The sequence below is a fragment of the Scyliorhinus torazame genome, chromosome 3 (assembly GCF_047496885.1).
Source record: "Scyliorhinus torazame isolate Kashiwa2021f chromosome 3, sScyTor2.1, whole genome shotgun sequence".
NCBI classification, from domain to species: domain Eukaryota; kingdom Metazoa; phylum Chordata; class Chondrichthyes; order Carcharhiniformes; family Scyliorhinidae; genus Scyliorhinus; species Scyliorhinus torazame.
The window spans coordinates 336096460-336115198 of NC_092709.1; the positions used below are offsets into that span (position 1 = coordinate 336096460).

An 18739-nucleotide genomic window follows, 5' to 3' on the forward strand; every position below is an offset into this window, starting at 1 on the left:
TGTCTTGCTGTCCCTGTCTATGCTAAGTTAGACCATTGCAGTCAAGGTTGAGTTTGGGATGCTTCAGGGCAATACAGTGGCGCAGTGGTTAGCAATCCTGCCTCAGGGTGTCGAGGGCCCGGGTTCAAACCCGGCCCAGGGTCACTGTCCGCGTGGAGTTTGCACATTCTCCCTGTGTCTGCGAGGGTCTCACCCCCACAACCCAAAGATGTGCAGGGTAGGTGGATTGGCCACGCTAAATTGCCTCTTAATTGGAAAAGAAAATAATTGGGCACATTAAATTTTTAAAACGAGGTAGGAATGCCTCAGTGGTCTTCAGTACTTCTGGGAGAAAGGAAGGTGAGGAAAAAGGTCAACGAGGTTTCCTACTCCTCAATGCAGTCCCGTGAGCTCAGCAGGGTTGTGGGAGGCCTGCCAGCATTACACCTGGGCACAGTCAGTTTGCTTGTGTCTAGGTTGAAACACAAGGGTTGTAAGTACACTATATATAGCAGCTGGTCCCTTTAAGGGTGTGTGCAACGGACGGGTCATATGACCCAATCGACCAATGGGAATGAGCGAGGTGATCTCGGTGCAGAGCACGGATGTTTGCAGCCAGTCGTGACCTGAGTGCTGAGAATGAAGACATTGATTATAGTTCTCTGCATGTAGTTTGGAATTCTGAATAAACCGGTCATTGTTAGTTAGCTGATTAGTGGTTGCCCATTATTGCATTTACTGTGATGATAGGTGGACTATCATCTGTATATGATATGAGTAAGTCATCATCATCTGCGTGTGTATTCTAAGTTATATGTTTTATGGTTGTAGTTCTAGCATCCGGCCAGCAGGTGGAGTGAGTATGCAGGCACGTGACCCGGATGCACCATGTGTTCCTTCAGAAGGTGCTTGTCAGGAGTTGATAGCAGTCGCATATTAGAGTAGCTCTGTAGTATCTTAGTGTAAGTTAGTGTTAGACAACTATTTCCAACTATATTCATCTTACATATTTTTGTTATTCATTAGTGGTGTGTTGGTAATTAATTAATAACTCTGTTTATAAAACAAAGTCTCATGTTCTTTGTTCAGTTGGCAATATCAGGATTCATCATCAGCCCTAGCAAAGAGCATTACATTACACTATCGGGTCAACCTATCATCTTAAATGCCTCATGTAGATCAGCCCGGGCCTTTCTGAAGCAAGTGAATACAAGCCAAGCTTATGCAACATGCCCTCAAAATGTAATCCTTTAGACCCTGGTATAATCCTAGTAAATCCAGGATCTCTTCAACTCCAGGGCCAATATATCCTTCCTGAGTTACGGTGCCCACCGTTGAATGTAATGATCTAGATTGGTTCTGGAGCCGAGATGTGGAGAGGACGATGGGTTTAGATGTGAAGGTCTATATAGCAGGCCTTCTTGTTCATAGATCATAGAACTTACAGTGCCGAAGGAGGCCATTCGGCCCATCTAGTCTGCACCGGCCCTTGGAAAGAGCACCCTACCTCAGCCCACACCCTATATCCATAACCCAGCAATCCTACCCAACCATTTTGGACAGTAAGGGGCAATTTAGCATAGCCAATCCATCTAACCACATCTTTGGACTGTGGGAGGAAACAGGAGCACCCGGAGGAAACCCACGCAGGAATAAGCCAGACAAAAGCAACAGCAACTTCACAATTCTGCATTCACTCATTCATTCTTTGTTTCTTTTTCTTTTTGAACCCAGTGGGCTGATGACCAATTTGCCTCGCACATCCAGGATTTCCAGGGTTTCCAGACACAGCGCCAACTAAAGGAGAACCTGTACAATAAAATAATTGAGTACTTTGACAAGGGCAAGGTAAGACCTGCCAACAAGCACCACACTCTCTCCGCCAGCTCTGGGCACCCGGTGTCCCTGGCTATGATTGCCTCCAGTCGCTGATTCAAGAAAGACAAAGGAATTTGCATTTCAATAGCACCTTTTGCAATCTCAAAAAAAAAACCCAAAGTGCTACACAACCGATGAAATATTGTCCTTGTTGTAATGTAGGAAATGTGGCAGCAAATTTGTGCACAGTAAGCTGCCATAAACAGCAAAGAGATCATGACCACAAAATCAAGTTTGGCGATACAGTTGAGGGATAAACATTGGTCAGAACGTCAGAGAGAACTCCCCTGTTTTGATTCACAGCAAACTAATGTAGGCAGATTTCCTCTCTCATGTATTTTGTAAAATGCCCTCTTTTATTTGGCTCTGAATCAGAAAAGAAGTTGCCAGCACAAAAACTCCCAGTTCCCACTGCCTAAGGTGCATGCCACGGCATTAACACTGTTTATCCACTGGAAGCAATGGGGCCGGTTTAGCTCAGTTGACTGGACAGTTGGTTTGTAATGCAGAGCAAGGCCAGCAGCACGGGTTCAGTGCCCCTCGGAATTAGGCTGAGGTAAGGCCTGCTCGCTCACCTTTGCCTCTTGCCTTGAGATTTGGTGATCCTCGGGTTAAATCACCACCAGTCAGCTCTCCCCATCAACGGGGAAAGCAGCCTATGGTCATCTGGGACTATGGCGACTTTTAATGGACAATGTAACCAGTATTGCAAGACATAAATTAAGCAGGGGAGCCATATGTTCCATAGAATCCCTACTGTGCAGAAGTAGGTCATCCGGCCCTTCAAGTCTTCACTGACCCTCTGAAAGAGCACCCTACCTCGAATCACTCCCCTGCCCTATCCCCATAACTCCACCTAACCTTTGGACTCTGTGGGTCAATTTCTAGCGTGGCCAATCCACCTAACCTGCACCTCTTTGTACCGTGGGAAGAAACCGGATCACCCGGAGGAAGCCCACGCAGAGAATGTGCAAACTCCACACAGTCAGTCATCCAAGGCCAGAATTCAACCCGGGCCCCTGGCGCTGTGAGGCAGCTGTTGGGAACCTTAAAAAAAATTACATGCAGTTATCAACAGTGGATGGAGGCAAGGTAAGATTTTGTCTTAAAAGAAATGGTCCGAACATGATCTTACTCTAAGAGTTCCATATTCTAGCCATTAAAAGGCTAAATTTAGGTTTGTGATATCTCCTCAGAGGCGTTTGAAAAGCCATAGCTAAATATTGGTTCAAGATGCATGAGGTTAATCAGAAGCAGGGGACAAAATTGTCTTTTTTGTGGACGTTTAAAACTAGTAAGAGGATTAACGTAATAGTGCCTAAACAAATGACACCCTACAAAGAACAAAGAAATGTACAGCACAGGAACAGGCCCTTCGGCCCTCCAAACCCGTGCCGACCATGCTGCCCGACTAAACTACAATCTTTTACACTTCCTGAGTCTGTATCCCTCTATTCCCATCCTATTCATGTATTTGTCAAGATGCCCCTTAAATGTCACTATCGTCCCTGCTTCCACCACCTCCTCCGGTAGCGAGTTCCAGGCACCCACTACCCTCTGTGTAAAAAATCGTGCCTCGTACATCTACTCTAAACCTTGCCCCTCGCACCTTAAACCTATGCCCCCTAGTAATTGACCCCTCTACCCTGAGGAAAAGTCTCTGATTATCCACTCTGTCTATGCCCGTCATAATTTTGTAGACCTCTATCAGGTCGCCCCTCAACCTCCGTCGTTCCAGTGAGAACAAACCGAGTTTATTCAACCGCTCCTCATAGCTAATGCCCTCCAGACCAGGCAACATTCTGGTAAATCTCTTCTGCACCCTCTCTAAAGCCTCCACATCCTTCTGGTAGTGTGGCGACCAGAATTGAACACTATACTCCAAGTGTGGCCTAACTAAGGTTCTATACAGCTGCAACATGACTTGCCAATTCTTATACTCAATGCCCCGGCCAATGAAGGCAAGCATGCCGTATGCCTTCTTGACTACCTTCTCCACCTGTGTTGCCCTTTCAGTGACCTGTGGACCTGTACACTTAGATCTCTCTGACTTTCAATACTCTTGAGTGTTCTACCATTCACTTGAATGCAAAAAAGACAAACGTTCCCTCCTTCTCAACCTGCCTTTAACCATTGACACAGTGAACTACACCATCCTTCAGTGCCTCTCCACTGTTGTCCAGCTGTGTGGGTATCTCCTCTGATACCATTCGTATCTTTCTATTTGTAGCCAGAGAGTCACCCTTTAAGGTCCTGGGGGTCACCATCACCAATAGTCTGTCCTGGTCCACTCACATTGATGCAACAGTCAAGAAAGCCCAACAACGTCTACTTCCTACGGAAGCTAAAGAAATTTGGCATGTCTGCAACGACTCTCACAATCTTCTACAGATGTGCGATAGAGAGCATCCTATCCGGCTGCATCACAGCCTGGTATGGCAACTGCTCGGTCAAAGATCGCAAGAAACTGCAGAGTGTGGTGAGCTCAGTCCAACGCACCACACAAACTTGCCACCCCCACATTGATTCTGTCTACACCTCCCGCTGCCTCAGGAAGGCAGACACCATTATCAGAGACCCCTCCCACCCAGGCATTGCCTTCTTCCAGAACCTTCCATCAGGCAGAAGGTACAGAAGTCTGAAGACTCACACACCCAGACATAGGAACAGCTTCTTCCCCACAGCTACAAGACTCCTCAACGACTCCCACTCGGGACTGATCTGTTCCCTGTAAAACACTATTCACGACACCCTATGTTGCTCTTTGTTGGCACCTTGTTCTGCACTGTAACCAATCACTGTTTGTCGATGTACCATTTGTGAATGTTCTCTGTTGATTATTCCTGTGTCGCCTATGTACGTACTGTGTACGTCCCCTCGGCCGATGAAAAATTACTTTTCACTGTACTTCGGTACATGTGACAATAAATCAAATCAAATGAAACCCACAAGGGCTTCTCTCCCTGCTCCTGCACAGTTACCTCTGGTATCCCTCAAAAATCAACCCCTCCACAAGGGGAGGGAGCAGAACAAATCAAGCCTCAGGGCTTGGCTTTGTCCTCTTGTGTTTTGCCTATTATCATGGAATTGTAGAAGCACACAGGTCAGGAGACCATTCTGTCCATCGAGCATGTTCTGCCTCTCTGAATGAATGATCCAGTTAGTGCCCCTCTTTTCCCAATGTCCTGTGATTTTTTTTTACCTTGTCTATTATCTAAACACCTTTCTGTTCAATTTTATCAAGTACTCAACATTTTGAAAAAAAAATAGATGATCTGGTGATTGTAACATTGCAGTTTGCTGGAGCTTGTTATGCCCAGATTGTCTACCATGTTTCATACATTACAACTGTGACTGCTTTAAAAACATAATTGATTCACTGTAACATGTTTGAGATGCCATGAAAGGTGCTATATAAATGCAGGTCTTCCTTTTGTTTAAAGTTATTGTTGAAATTGCTTCCATCACCCTTTTAAGCCAGTGCGCCCCTGACCGCGACAACTTGCCGGGTAAGAAAGAAAATGTCCTCTCCTCTGGGGCGGGATTCTCCCAGCTCTGCGCTGGGCCAGAGGATCCCTGCGAATGGGCCACGCCGCCCTGATGCTGGCACGTGATTCCCCGCAATGGCGAAGAATCGGCACTATTGGCGCCGGCGTGGTTGCTGCGGCACCAGTCGCGGGCCCACCGATTCTCCGGCCCAGAAGGGCCGAGTGGCCGTAGGAAAAGAGCCGAGTCCCACCGGCGCCGTTCTAACCTGCTCTGGGCCGGCGGGACATCGGCGTGTTCGGGTTGGGTGGTGACCTATGGGGGGGGAGGGGGATCCGACCCCGGGGGGGGGAGGGGGGTGCCTCCAATGTGGCCTGGCCCGTGATCGGGACCACCGATCAGCGCGCCAGCCTCTGTGGCTGGGGGCCTCCTTTCCTATGCACCGGCCTCTGTAGTCCTGCGCCATGTTGCGTCGGATCCGGCGCGTGGAAGGAGGCCACTGCACATGCGCGGATCCCACGGCGCACAGTTCGCGCTGGAATCTGCAGCTGGAGCGGCACAAACCGCTCCAGCGCCATGCTGGCCCCCTGTAGAGGCCAGAATTAGATGTGGGAGCGGCCCGTTCACACCGGCATAAAACGCAATGGCGTTTACAATGGCACGGACACTCTGCCACGGGATTGGAGACTCTCGCCCCTGGTTCTTTTGCTGTTTAACTTAAATCTACATTTTCCCCTCCGATTCCCTTGGTGACTAAAAAAGTTTTCCCTCATTTACATGATCAAAACCCTGCATAATTATGAAAACCCTCCATTGAGTTAACATTTTCTGCTCTTAAGAGAGAATAACGGCTCCACATAGGACTGAAGGTCTTCATAAAATGTAAATCGGGCCTGACAGCTTTTATCCTGCTTCTAAAAACAGGTTTTGATTAGAGAGTCCCCAGCGCTCAGTGGCAGTGCCCAGATAAATTAGATAGATTCTTTCAGAGCTCTGTACCCCCCAGCTACCTGGTGGTCACTTGCCACATACCCCCTTTGTATTTACAGGCACTGAATCCTCCCTATCAGATTTTGCACCCCATTGTGAACGGGCCCCTTGGCTGATGTTACCTAGCGTTTGGCTGATAGTTCTTTCTGCCTGATGATAACTTCAATAGGAATTAGACAGAGGAGGGAGAGAAAATGCAGCCTTCACGGCCGTGTTACAATGTCAGACCAGCCCATTCTTAAATGTTTTATAGCCTGTTTATTCCAATTTAATAAAGCATGACAAGCGATTAAATCAAATATTTCTAAACTGTCTCGAAGACTATGTTTCCCCGATTTTGTTAATTAATTATTAGAGTGGTGTGGCTTTTCTGAAGATTGAAGATGTGTTCTTTCTTCATGGTAATTACATTGAGCTTTATTGAATTACTGCATGCCAATGATTTAGTCGGTACCGACAACATATAAAAAGGGAAACATACATTTCTATAGTGGTTTTTCAAGGCCACTGACATCTCAGATGGCTTTACAGCTTTTGACGCGTAGTTGGTGTTGTAATGTGCAGAAGACTAATGCAGAGAAATGTGAAATTATACATTTTGTTGGAAGATTGAGGAGAGGAGATATAAACAAAATTATACAAAATCCAAGAACTAGTCAGACACATGGGCGGCACGGTAGCACAGTAGTTAGCACTGTTACTTCACAGCACCGGGGACCTGGGTTCAATTCCTGGCTTGGGTCACTGTCTGTGCGGAGTCTGCACGTCCTCCCTGTGTCTGCGTGGGTTTCCTCCGGGTACTCCGGGTTCCTTCCACAAGTCCCGAAAGACGTGTTGTTAGGTAATTTGCACATTCTGAATTCTCCCTCAGTGTACCTGAACAGGCGCCGGAGTGTGGCGACTAAGGGATTTTCACAGTAACTTTGCAGCATTATTGTAAGCTGACTTGTGACAATTATAAAGATGATGATGATTATTATTATTATTCTCCATACAACTGAATCCCCCCCCCCCTCCCCCTCACTATTTTACAATGAGGCAGAGCTGTGTTTCTGGACAATATTTGTCACTGAAGCCGATATTAAGACAGGTGGCCTAAAGTGCGGACAAAGAACTCGGGATTAAGAAGCAGCTTAAAGGAAGAAAGAGTGGCCGGGAGGTAGTGAACTTTAGGGAGGAACTTCCAGAGCTTAGGACCTAGACAGTTGAAGCCACAGCACCCAATACTTGGGAAGTTAAATTCAGCAAGTTGCAAGAGGCGAAAATTGGAGGAGCACAGAGACCTCGGAGGGCTAGAGGAGGTTAGGGGGATAGATGTGTATGGGCCAAGTTTGAGGCCCATAGACGAGGAGCATAGAAAATAAAGAAAATAACATCTAATTAAAAACGACTGGATATCTGCAGCTGAATCTGGCTGAAAAAGATATTGGGGAAGCTAACTTAGGAGTCCTGAAGTGAAGTGTTGTCGTAATTGTCATGATATGCAGACACGCACATAATGATATACAGACAAGCAGCTAATGGACACAGAGAACAGGATGTGACCAATAAGAAGGCAGGACACTCAGGGGTGGGATCTGACTATAAAAGACACGAGGCACTCATACTCCATCTCTTTCCACTGATGAACATCTCGAGAGTCAGTCAAGGGTGTTGTTACAATCTCACACCTCCGCCACATGGATAAGAGCTAGTCTGGTTCAGGCAGACAGAGTAACCACACTTAAGTTAGCAGAGAGTCAAACTCACAGAGAACTGTGCTCACTGTGCTATTAGTTCAATAAACCTGATTGAACTAACTTCAAGGTCTTAGTATCTTTCTGATCTAAGCTGCATCCAGTTGCAGCCAGTGTTAGACCAGTGTAGCTAACATGATATGATACCAGGTAACTACTAATTTAAGGTGGTTTACCTCAGTCCGTTCCGTGACGACCAGCAAATATATCCTGGCACCATGGAGAAGATTCAGGCTCCTCACCAGCTCAGGACCTCCGGCAATCTCAGTGCCAACTGGCGGATATTCAAGCAAACGTTTCTGCTGTACATCGAAGCCTCAGACCTCGAGGGTGAGTCTGAGGAAAGAAAGATCGCGCTTCTCCTCTCAACAGCAGGTGATCAAGCCATCGAACTCTTCAACTCGTTAACTTCACCGAAGGCCAGGACAAGACAAAATTTCAGACCACCCTGGACAAGTTCGATAGTCACTGTGAAGTGGATACCAATGAAATCTTTGAGCGCTGCAGATTCAAACAACGTCTTCAAGGTAAAGATGAATCTTTCAATGCCTTCTTAACTAGCCTCCGCCTGCTGGCGCTGTCCTGCAACTTTGGTGAATTTGCTGACGCCATGATCAGAGACCAAATCGTGTTTGGAGTTCACTCTGATCCTCTGAGAGAGCAGCTCTAAAAAATCAAGCATATGACCCTGCCAGTCGTGATTGAAACATGCACGATGCATGAGCATGCAGAAAATCGGTATTCCCAATACAAATCGGCTGTAAATGAGAAACTTGCCTCCCACGAGGCAGTGAGTGTGCAGGCCATCTCCCGGATGCAGAGCCTCAGCATTGAAGACAGCGGCCATCTCGCGCGCATTTCCCAGAGCCCCACGCATGCGCGATGCGAGCGGGATAACGAAGCGGCCGACACCCACACTGCGCAGGTGCAAACGTCTGCCGAACGCACTGCGCATGTGCGACGATGTACACCACATCACGACGCCGACATCATGACGTGCCCGAACTGTGGCAACGCCCACTTAAAGGGATACTGCCCTGCAAGAGGCAGGCAATGTTTAAACTGCGGGAAACCTGAACATTATGCAGCCTTGTGCAGGTCTGCACCACCAGTCAAAGGCCAGCGCTCCCAGTTCCGACGACGGCGCGTCCAGAATGTGCAACGACGATTACAGGATTCTGATCCTGGCAGTACAACGGATCCAGAGGACGAGTGCCTGGAGTCTGCCTACCGAGTGGGCATCGTTACCACACGTGAACATGCCACACCTAACTCATCTCGCATTCAGTCCATCCTCGCTGTGGATTCGGAGGACGAATGGCGTGCGGTGATACAGGTCAACCGCTGCTCCATCCAGTTCAAGCTGGACACAGGTGCTTCTGCCAACCTCCTCTCACAGGCAGCCTTCAAACGCCTCAAGAAGCCCCCCAAGGTCCTTCAGCAGCCTACCAGTTCCTGGGCTATAACGGTAATGCCATCACGGCACTGGAGTCCTGCCATCTTCTCGTCTCCAACCAGAGTACCCATGCATGGCTAAGGTTTGAAATTGTCAAGCCGGACAGGGCATCCCTACTGGGCACGCATGCCTGCAAAAAGCTAAACCTGGTGCAGCGGGTTTATTCAACAACATCCTCCAACGTGGATCTTCAAGCTGGCATTGACGACATCCTCGCTCCGTATCCAGATGTGTTTGACGGGATGGGCACCTTGCCATATCGGTACAAGATCCTACTGTGACCTAATGCCAAGCCAGTGGTCCATGCACCACGCCGGGTCCCGGCTCCGCTGAAGGAGCACCTGAAGGAACAGTTCAAGGAGCTGCAGCAACAGGGGATCATTTCCAGGGTAACCAAAACGATTGACTGGGTCAGCTTGATGGTGGTGGTTAAAAAGTCCTCTGGAGACCTGCGCATCTGCATTAATCCCAAGGATCTCAACCAGAATATAATGCGTGAACACTACCCCATCCCGAAGCGGGAGGAACTCACCAGTGAGATGGCACATGCATGGTTTTTCACGAAGTTAGATGCGTCACATGGATTCTGGCAAACCCAGCTGGATGAGTCCAGCAGAAGGCTCTGCACCTTCAACACACCGTATGGCAGGTACTGCTATAACCATATGCCGTTCGGCATCGTCTCGACATCGGAGATATTTCATCGCATCATGGAGCAGATGATGGATGGCATCGAAGGAGTTTGTGTGTACGTGGACGATGTCATCATATGGTCCACGACCCCTGAGGAGCATGTTTCCCGTCTCCAGCAGGTATTCCGTCTTGTCCACGCCAATGGCCTGAAGCTGAACAGGGCCAAATGTTGCTTTGGCATGACAACACTGAAGTTCCTAGGAGACCAGATCTTTCAGCAGGGCGTGTGCCCCGACACAGACAAGGTCAAGGCCATCGTAGCCATGAAGGTCCCGGAAGACAAGAAGGCAGTAATGCGCTTCCGGGGCATGGTCAATTTTCTGGGCAAGTTCATCCCAAAGATGGCCTCACACACCACGGCCCTACGAAACCTAGTGAAGAAGTCCACTGCCTTTGAGTGGAAGGCGGCCCATCAGGCAGAGTGGTTGGAGCTGAAAGCCAAGCTCACCACTGCACCCGTTTTGGCATTTTTCGACCCAGACATGGAAACGAAAATCTTGACAGATGCGAGCCAGGGTGGCATCGGTGCGGTCCTGCTGCGACGTGATGACACTTCATCCGGGGCACCGGTTGCCTACGCATCAAGGGCAATGACGCCCACCGAAGAAAGGTATGCACAAATCGAGAAGGAATGCCTGGACCTTCTCACTGGCATTCTCAAGTTTCACGACTATGTCTACGGTCTGCCGACATTCAGAATCGAGACGGATTACAGACCCCTGGTCCACATTATCCACAAGGACCTGAATGACATGATGCCTCCGTTGCAGCGCATCCTCCTCAAACTCAGAAGATACGACTTTGACATGGTCTACACGCCTGGCAAGGAGCTCATCATTGCTGATACACTGTCCCGCTCCATCACCGTGCCTAGTGAACCACTGAACGTCATCCGGCAAATTGAGTCACAGGTTGAGTCACAGGTGCAGCTTGATGAGAAGGTGCCTCGTATCCGTGAGGAGACAGCCAAAGACCACTCTTGCAGCGTGTTATGCAACACCTAGCCAATGGCTGGCAAAAAGAGCAGTGCCCTCAATTTTTCAATGTAAAGGACGACCTGACGGTGGTTGATGGTATCCTCCTCAAACTGGGCCGGATTGTAATTCCACACAGTCTCCAGAGCTTGGTGCTCCGCCAAATCCATGAGGGCCACCTGGGTGTGGAAAAGTGCAGATGCAGAGCCAGGCAGGCTGTCTACTGGCCCGGGATCAACTAGGACATCGCGAACATGGTCCTTAACTGTGCGACCTGTCAATGCTTCCAGCCAGCGCAGAGTAAGGAGACAGTTAAGCAGCATGAAATCGAAACCTCTCCGTGGTCCAAGGTTGGCATCAACCTCTTTCATGCAAATGGTCGTGATTATGTGTTAATCATTGATTACTTTTCCAATTACCCTGAAGTCGTGAAGCTCTCAGACCTCACATCTCAGACCGACACCAAGACCTGTAAGGAGACGTTCTCCAGGCATGGTATCCCACTCACTGTCATGAGTGACAATGGCCCGTGCTTCAGCAGCCATGAATGGTCTCTGTTTGCCCAGTCGTATCAATTCAAACACGTCACTTCCAGCCCACACTATCCGCAGCCAAACAGAAAAGTTGAGAAAGGGGTGCACATAGTGAAGCAGCTCATCTGCCAGGCCGTGGATTCTGCGTCTGACCTTCACCTTGCGCTGCTTGCGTACAGGGCGACCCCATTGTCCACTGGCATGTCGCCGACTCAACTCCTGATGAACAGGGACCTGCGAACGACACTTCCACCCATACACATGCCCAACCTGGATCACCTCCCGGTGCTGCAGAAGGTGCAGCAACTCCGAGACCGGCAAAAACTGGGCTATGATGCTCATGCCACCGATTTGCCCGTGTTATCCCCGTCAAACACTGTTCGGGTCAAGATCCCTGATGGAGGCTGGTCAGCTCCAGCTGTCGTTCGACAGGCTGCTCCCCGCTCGTATGTTTTGCGTCTGGCTGATGGTTCTGTTGTGCGACGAAACTGACGGGCACTGCGCAAAGTTGCCTTCTCGCAACCACATTCTTCTCTGTTTCCTCCTGTTGTTTTGCCAGCTCCTGATACCTCGACTCACGAGGCCACCAGTCAGGCTTCAATCCTGCCCATCAAGGCGCCACCGTCCCCATCACCACCTCTCTGGCGGTCGACCAGGATCAGACGCAAGCCAGAGACTGGACTTATGAACATTTGTTCTGTTTGCCATGTTCTGTGCCCTCGCATTTGAAAAAAAAATGAAATGAAAAATGAAAATCGCTTATTGTCACAAGTAGGCTTCAATGAAGTTACTGTGAAAAGCCCCTAGTCGCCACATTCCGGCGCCTGTTCGGGGAGGCTGGTACGGGAATTGAACCGTGCTGCTGGCCTGCTTGGTCTGCTTTAAAAGCCAGTGATTTAGCCCAGTGTGCTAAACCAGCCCCTTGCATTTGACAGCTATTTTCACATGTACATATGTTCACATCCACTGCATGTAAATATGTTAATATTGGCCTATTCTTGTAAATACGTTCACATATGTCACCTAAACATAGAAAAAAAGGGGAGATGGCATGATATGCAGCCACACACATAATGATATACAGACAAGCAGTTAATGGACACAGAGAACAGGACATGACCAATAAGCAGGCAGGACACTCAGGGGTGGGATCTGACTATTAAAGACACGAGGCACTCACACTTCAGTTAGCAGAGAGTCGAACTCACAGAGAAGTGTGCTAACTGTGCTATTAGTTCAATAAACCTGATTGAACTAACCTCAAGGTCTGGAGTATCTTTCTGATCGAAGTTGCAGCCGGTGTTAGGCCAGTGTACCTAACACGACAGTAATATCAAGCAGTAGGTTTAAATTGGGCTGATTCATGCCAGCATGATTCATGGTGGAAACAACCAGGCTCCCAATGATAGTTGTGAAGTAGAATTCAGTCAACCTGTCAAGGACTGTCATTCTGAAGGATCACACAGTATTTCCTTTCTTCCTGAACAAGAGAGATGCGAAAACTCTGTTGATTTGGTTGCATTTGATACTTGATTCTATTTGAACAAAATGTTCAGATCATCTTTTAGCAATTATTATGGTTCAATGAAACTCAGTCACTGTCATCGATACCCAGACACAGTCACTCAGTACCAAGACACTGTCATCGACACACAGACACTGTCACTCAATACCCAGACACAGTCACTCAGTATCCAGACACTGTCACTCAATACCCAGACACTGTCACTCAGTACCCAGACACTGTCACTCAATACCCAGACACTGTCACTCAGTACCCAGACACTGTCACTCAATCCCCAGACACTGTCACTCAATACCCAGACACTGTCACTCAATACCCAGACACAGTCACTCAGTATCCAGACACTGTCACTCAATACCTAGACACTGTCACTCAATACCCAGACACAGTCACTCAGTATCCAGACACTGTCACTCAATACCCAGACACAGTCACTCAATACCCAGTCACTGTCACTCAATACTCAGACATTCACTCAATACCCAGACACTGTCACTCAATACCCAGCCACCGTCACTCAATACCCAGACAATGTCACTCAATACTCAGACAATGTCACTCAGTACCCAGACACTGTCACTCAATAGCCAGACACTGTCACTCAATAGCCAGACACTGTCACTCAACACCCAGACACAATGATTCAGTATCCAGACACTGTCAGTCAGCACCCAGACGTTATCACTCAATACCCAGACACTGTCACTCAATACCCAGACTCTGTCACTCATACCCAGACACTGTCATCGATATCCAGACACAGTCGCTCTGTACCCGGACACTGTCACTCAGTACCCAGACAATGTCACACAGTACCCAGACACTGTCACTCAATAAGCACACCCTGTCACTCAATACCCAGACACTGTCACTCAGTACCCAGACACTGTCACTCAGTAACCAGTCACTGTCACTCAATACCCAGACACTCACTCAATACCCAGACACTGTCACTCAATACTCAGATACTGTCATCGTTTACCCAGACACTGTTACTCAGTACCCAGACACTGTCACTCAATACCCAGACACAGTGACTGAATACCCTGACACTGTCACTCAATACCCAGACACAGTCACTCAATACCCGGACACAGTGACTCATTACCCAGACATTGTCACTCAGTATGCAGCCACTGTCACTCAATACCCAGACACTGTCACTCAATACCCGACACTGTCACTCAATACGCAGACACTGTCACTCAATGCCCAGATACTGTCACTCAATACCCAGACACTGCCACTCACTATCCATACACTGTCACTCACTATCCATACACTGTCACTCAGTACCCAGACACTGTCACTCAATACCCAGACACAATGACTCAGTATCCAGACACTGTTACTCAGCTCCCAAACGTTATCACTCAGTACCCAGACACTGTCACTCAGTACCCAGACACTGTCACTCAATACCCGACACTGTCACTCAATACCCAGACACTGTCACTCAATATCCAGACACTGTCACTCAATACCCAGACACTGTCACTCAATACCCAGACACTGTCACTCAATTCCCATACACTGTCACTCAATACCCAGACACTGTCACTCAATACCCAGACACAATGATTCAGTATCCAGACACTGTCACTCAGCACCCAGACGTTATCACTCAGTACCCAGACACTGTCACTCAATACCCAGACACTGTCACTCAGTATCCATACACTGTTACTCAATGCCCAGACACTGTCACTCAATACCCAGACACTGTCCTCAGTATCCATACACTGTCACTCAGCATCCAGACACTGTCACTCAATACCCAGACACTGTCACTCAATACCCAGACACAGTCACTCAGTATCCAGACACTGTCACTCAATACCCAGACACTGTCACTCAATACCCAGACACAGTCACTCAATACCCAGACACTGTCACTCAATGCCCAGACACTGTCACTCAATACCCAGACACTGTCACTCAGTATCCATACACTGTCACTCAATGCCCAGACACTGTCACTCAATACGCAGACACTGTCACTCAATACCCAGACACAATGACTCATTATCCAGACACTGTCCCTCAGTATCCAGACACTGTCACTCAGTACACAGACACAGTTACTCAGGATCCAGACTGTCATTGGTACGCAGACACGGTCACTCAATATCCAGACACAGTCACCCAATACCGAGACACTGTCACTCAACCCAGACACTGTCACTCAGTACCCAGGCACTGTCCCTCAGTATCCAGACGCTGTCATTGATAACCAGAAACTGTCACTCAGTATCCCGACGCTGTCATTGATATCCAGACACTATCATTCAATACCCAGACACTTACTCAATACCCAGACACTGTCACTCATACACAGACACTGTCATCGATACCCAGACGCAGTCACTCTGTACCCAGACACTGTCACTCAATACCCAGACATAGTCACTCAATACACAGACACTGTCACTCAATACCCAGACACTGTCACCCAACACCCAGACACTGTCACTCATACCCAGACACTGTCATCGATACCAGACACAGTCGCTCTGTACCCAGACACTGTCACTCAGTACCCAGACAATGTCACACAGTACCCAGACACTGTCACTCTATACGCAGACACTGTCACTCAATACCCAGACACTGTCACTCAGTACCCAGACACTGTCACTCAGTAACCAGACACTGTCACTCAATACTCAGACACTGTCATCGTGTACCCAGACACTGTTACTCAGTACCCAGACACTGTCACTCAATACCCAGACACTGTCACTCAATACCCAGACACTTTCACTCAGTATCCAGACACTCTAACTCAATACCCAGACACAGTGACTGAATACCCAGACACTGTCACTCAATACCCAGACACAGTCACTCAATACCCAGACACAGTCACTCAATACCCAGACACTGTCACTCAGTATGCAGCCACCGTCACTCAATACCCAGACACTGTCACTCAATACCTAGACACTGTCACTCAATACCCAGGCACTGTCACTCAATACCCAGTCACAGTCATAGATACCCAGACACTGTCACTCAATGCCCAGATACTGTCACTCAATACCCAGACATTGTCACTCACTATCCATACACTGTCACTCACTATCCATACACAGTCACTCAATACCCAGACACTGTCACTCAATACCCAGACACAATGACTCAGTATCCAGACACTGTCACTCAATACCCAGACATTGTCACTCACTATCCATACACTGTCACTCACTATCCATACACAGTCACTCAATACCCAGACACTGTCACTCAATACCCAGGCACTGTCACTCAATACCCAGACACAGTCATAGATACCCAGACACTGTCACTCAATGCCCAGATACTGTCACTCAATACCCAGACATTGTCACTCACTATCCATACACTGTCACTCACTATCCATACACAGTCACTCAATACCCAGACACTGTCACTCAATACCCAGACACAATGACTCAGTATCCAGACACTGTCACTCAGTAACCAGACACAGTTACTCAGGATCCAGACTGTCATCGGTACGCAGACACGGTCACTCAATATTCAGACACTGTCACTCAACCCAGACACTGTCACTCAGTACCCAGGCACTGTCCCTCAGTATCCAGACGCTGTCATTGATAACCAGAAACTGTCCCTCAGTATCCCGACGCTGTCATTGATATCCAGACACTATCATTCAATACCCAGACACTTACTCAATACCCAGACACTGTCACTCATACACAGACACTGTCATCGATACCCAGACGCAGTCACTCTGTACCCAGACACTGTCACTCAATACCCAGACACTGTCACTCAATACACAGACACTGTCACTCAATATCCAGAAACAATGATTCAGTATCCAGACACTGTTACTCAGCACCCTGACGTTATCACTCAGTACCCAGACACTGTCACTCAATTCCCAGACACAGTGACTCAATACCCAGACACTGTCACTCAATACCCAGACATTGTTACTCAGCACCCTGACGTTATCACTCAGTACCCAGACACTGTCACTCAATTCCCAGACACAGTGACTCAATACCCAGACACTGTCACTCAATACCCAGACATAGTTACTCAGCACCCTGACGTTATCACTCAGTACCCAGACACTGTCACCCAATTCCCAGGCACAGTGACTCAATACCCAGACACTGTCACTCAATACCCAGACACAGTCATCGATACCCAGACACAGACATCGATACCCAGACACTGTCACTCAATGCCCAGATACTGTCACTCACTATCCATACACTGTCACTCACTATCCATACACAGTCACTCAATACCCAGACACTGTCACTCAATACCCAGACACAATGACTCAGTATCCAGACACTGTCACTCAATACCCAGACACTGTCACTCTATACCCAGACACAATGACTCAGTATCCAGACACTGTCACTCAGTAACCAGACACAGTTACTCAGGATCCAGACTGTCATCGGTACGCAGACACGGTCACTCAATATTCAGACACTGTCACTCAACCCAGACACTGTCACTCAGTACCCAGGCACTGTCCCTCAGTATCCAGACGCTGTCATTGATATCCAGACACTATCATTCAATACCCAGACACTCACTCAATACCCAGACACTGTCACTCATACACAGACACTGTCATCGATACCCAGACGCAGTCACTCTGTACCCAGACACTGTCACTCAATACCCAGACACTGTCACTCAATACACAGACACTGTCACTCAATATCCAGAAACAATGATTCAGTATCCAGACACTGTTACTCAGCACCCTGACGTTATCACTCAGTACCCAGACACTGTCACTCAATTCCCAGACACAGTGACTCAATACCCAGACACTGTCACTCAATACCCAGACATTGTTACTCAGCACCCTGACGTTATCACTCAGTAGGGTTTACTCGGGAGGGTTTAATCTAGTATGGCAGGGGGGTGGGCGCGGGAGCAATAGGTCAGAAGGTGAGAGCATTGAGGGAGAACTAGGGAATAGGGACAGTGTGGCTCTGAGGCAGAGCAGACGGGGAGAAGTTGCTGAACACAGCGGGTCTGGTGGCCTGAAGTGCATATGTTTTAATGCAAGGAGCATTACGGGTAAGGCAGATGAACTTAGAGCTTGGATCACTACTTGGAACTATGATGTTGTTGCCATTACAGAGACCTGGTTGAGGGAAGGGCAGGATTGGCAGCTAAACGTTCCAGGATTTAGATGTTTCAGGCGGGATAGAGGGGGATGTAAAAGGGGAGGCGGAGTTGTGCTACTTCTTCGGGAGAATATCACAGCTATACTGCGAGAGGACACCTCAGAGGGCAGTGAGGCTATATGGGTAGAGATCAGGAATAAGAAGGGTGCAGTCACAATGTTGGGGGTATACTACAGGCCTCCCAACAGCCAGCGGGAGATAGAGGAGCAGATAGGTAGACAGATTTTGGAAAAGAGTAAAAACAACAGGGTTGTGGTGATGGGAGACTTCAACTTCCCCAATATTGACTGGGACTCACTTAGTGCCAGGGGCTTA

At 48.3% G+C, this 18739-nt stretch overlaps 1 protein-coding gene across 1 annotated transcript in view; it reads left to right on the forward strand.

Annotated features, from left to right (window-relative positions):
• Positions 1-18739, forward strand: part of LOC140409300 (dedicator of cytokinesis protein 2-like) — a 1572852-nt gene that overhangs the window by 1424413 nt on the left and 129700 nt on the right. Inside the window, exon 38 of the mRNA XM_072497681.1 lies at positions 1714-1827. Within this exon, the coding sequence (XP_072353782.1) occupies positions 1714-1827 (114 nt within the window). The remainder of the gene's footprint in view (positions 1-1713; positions 1828-18739) is intronic.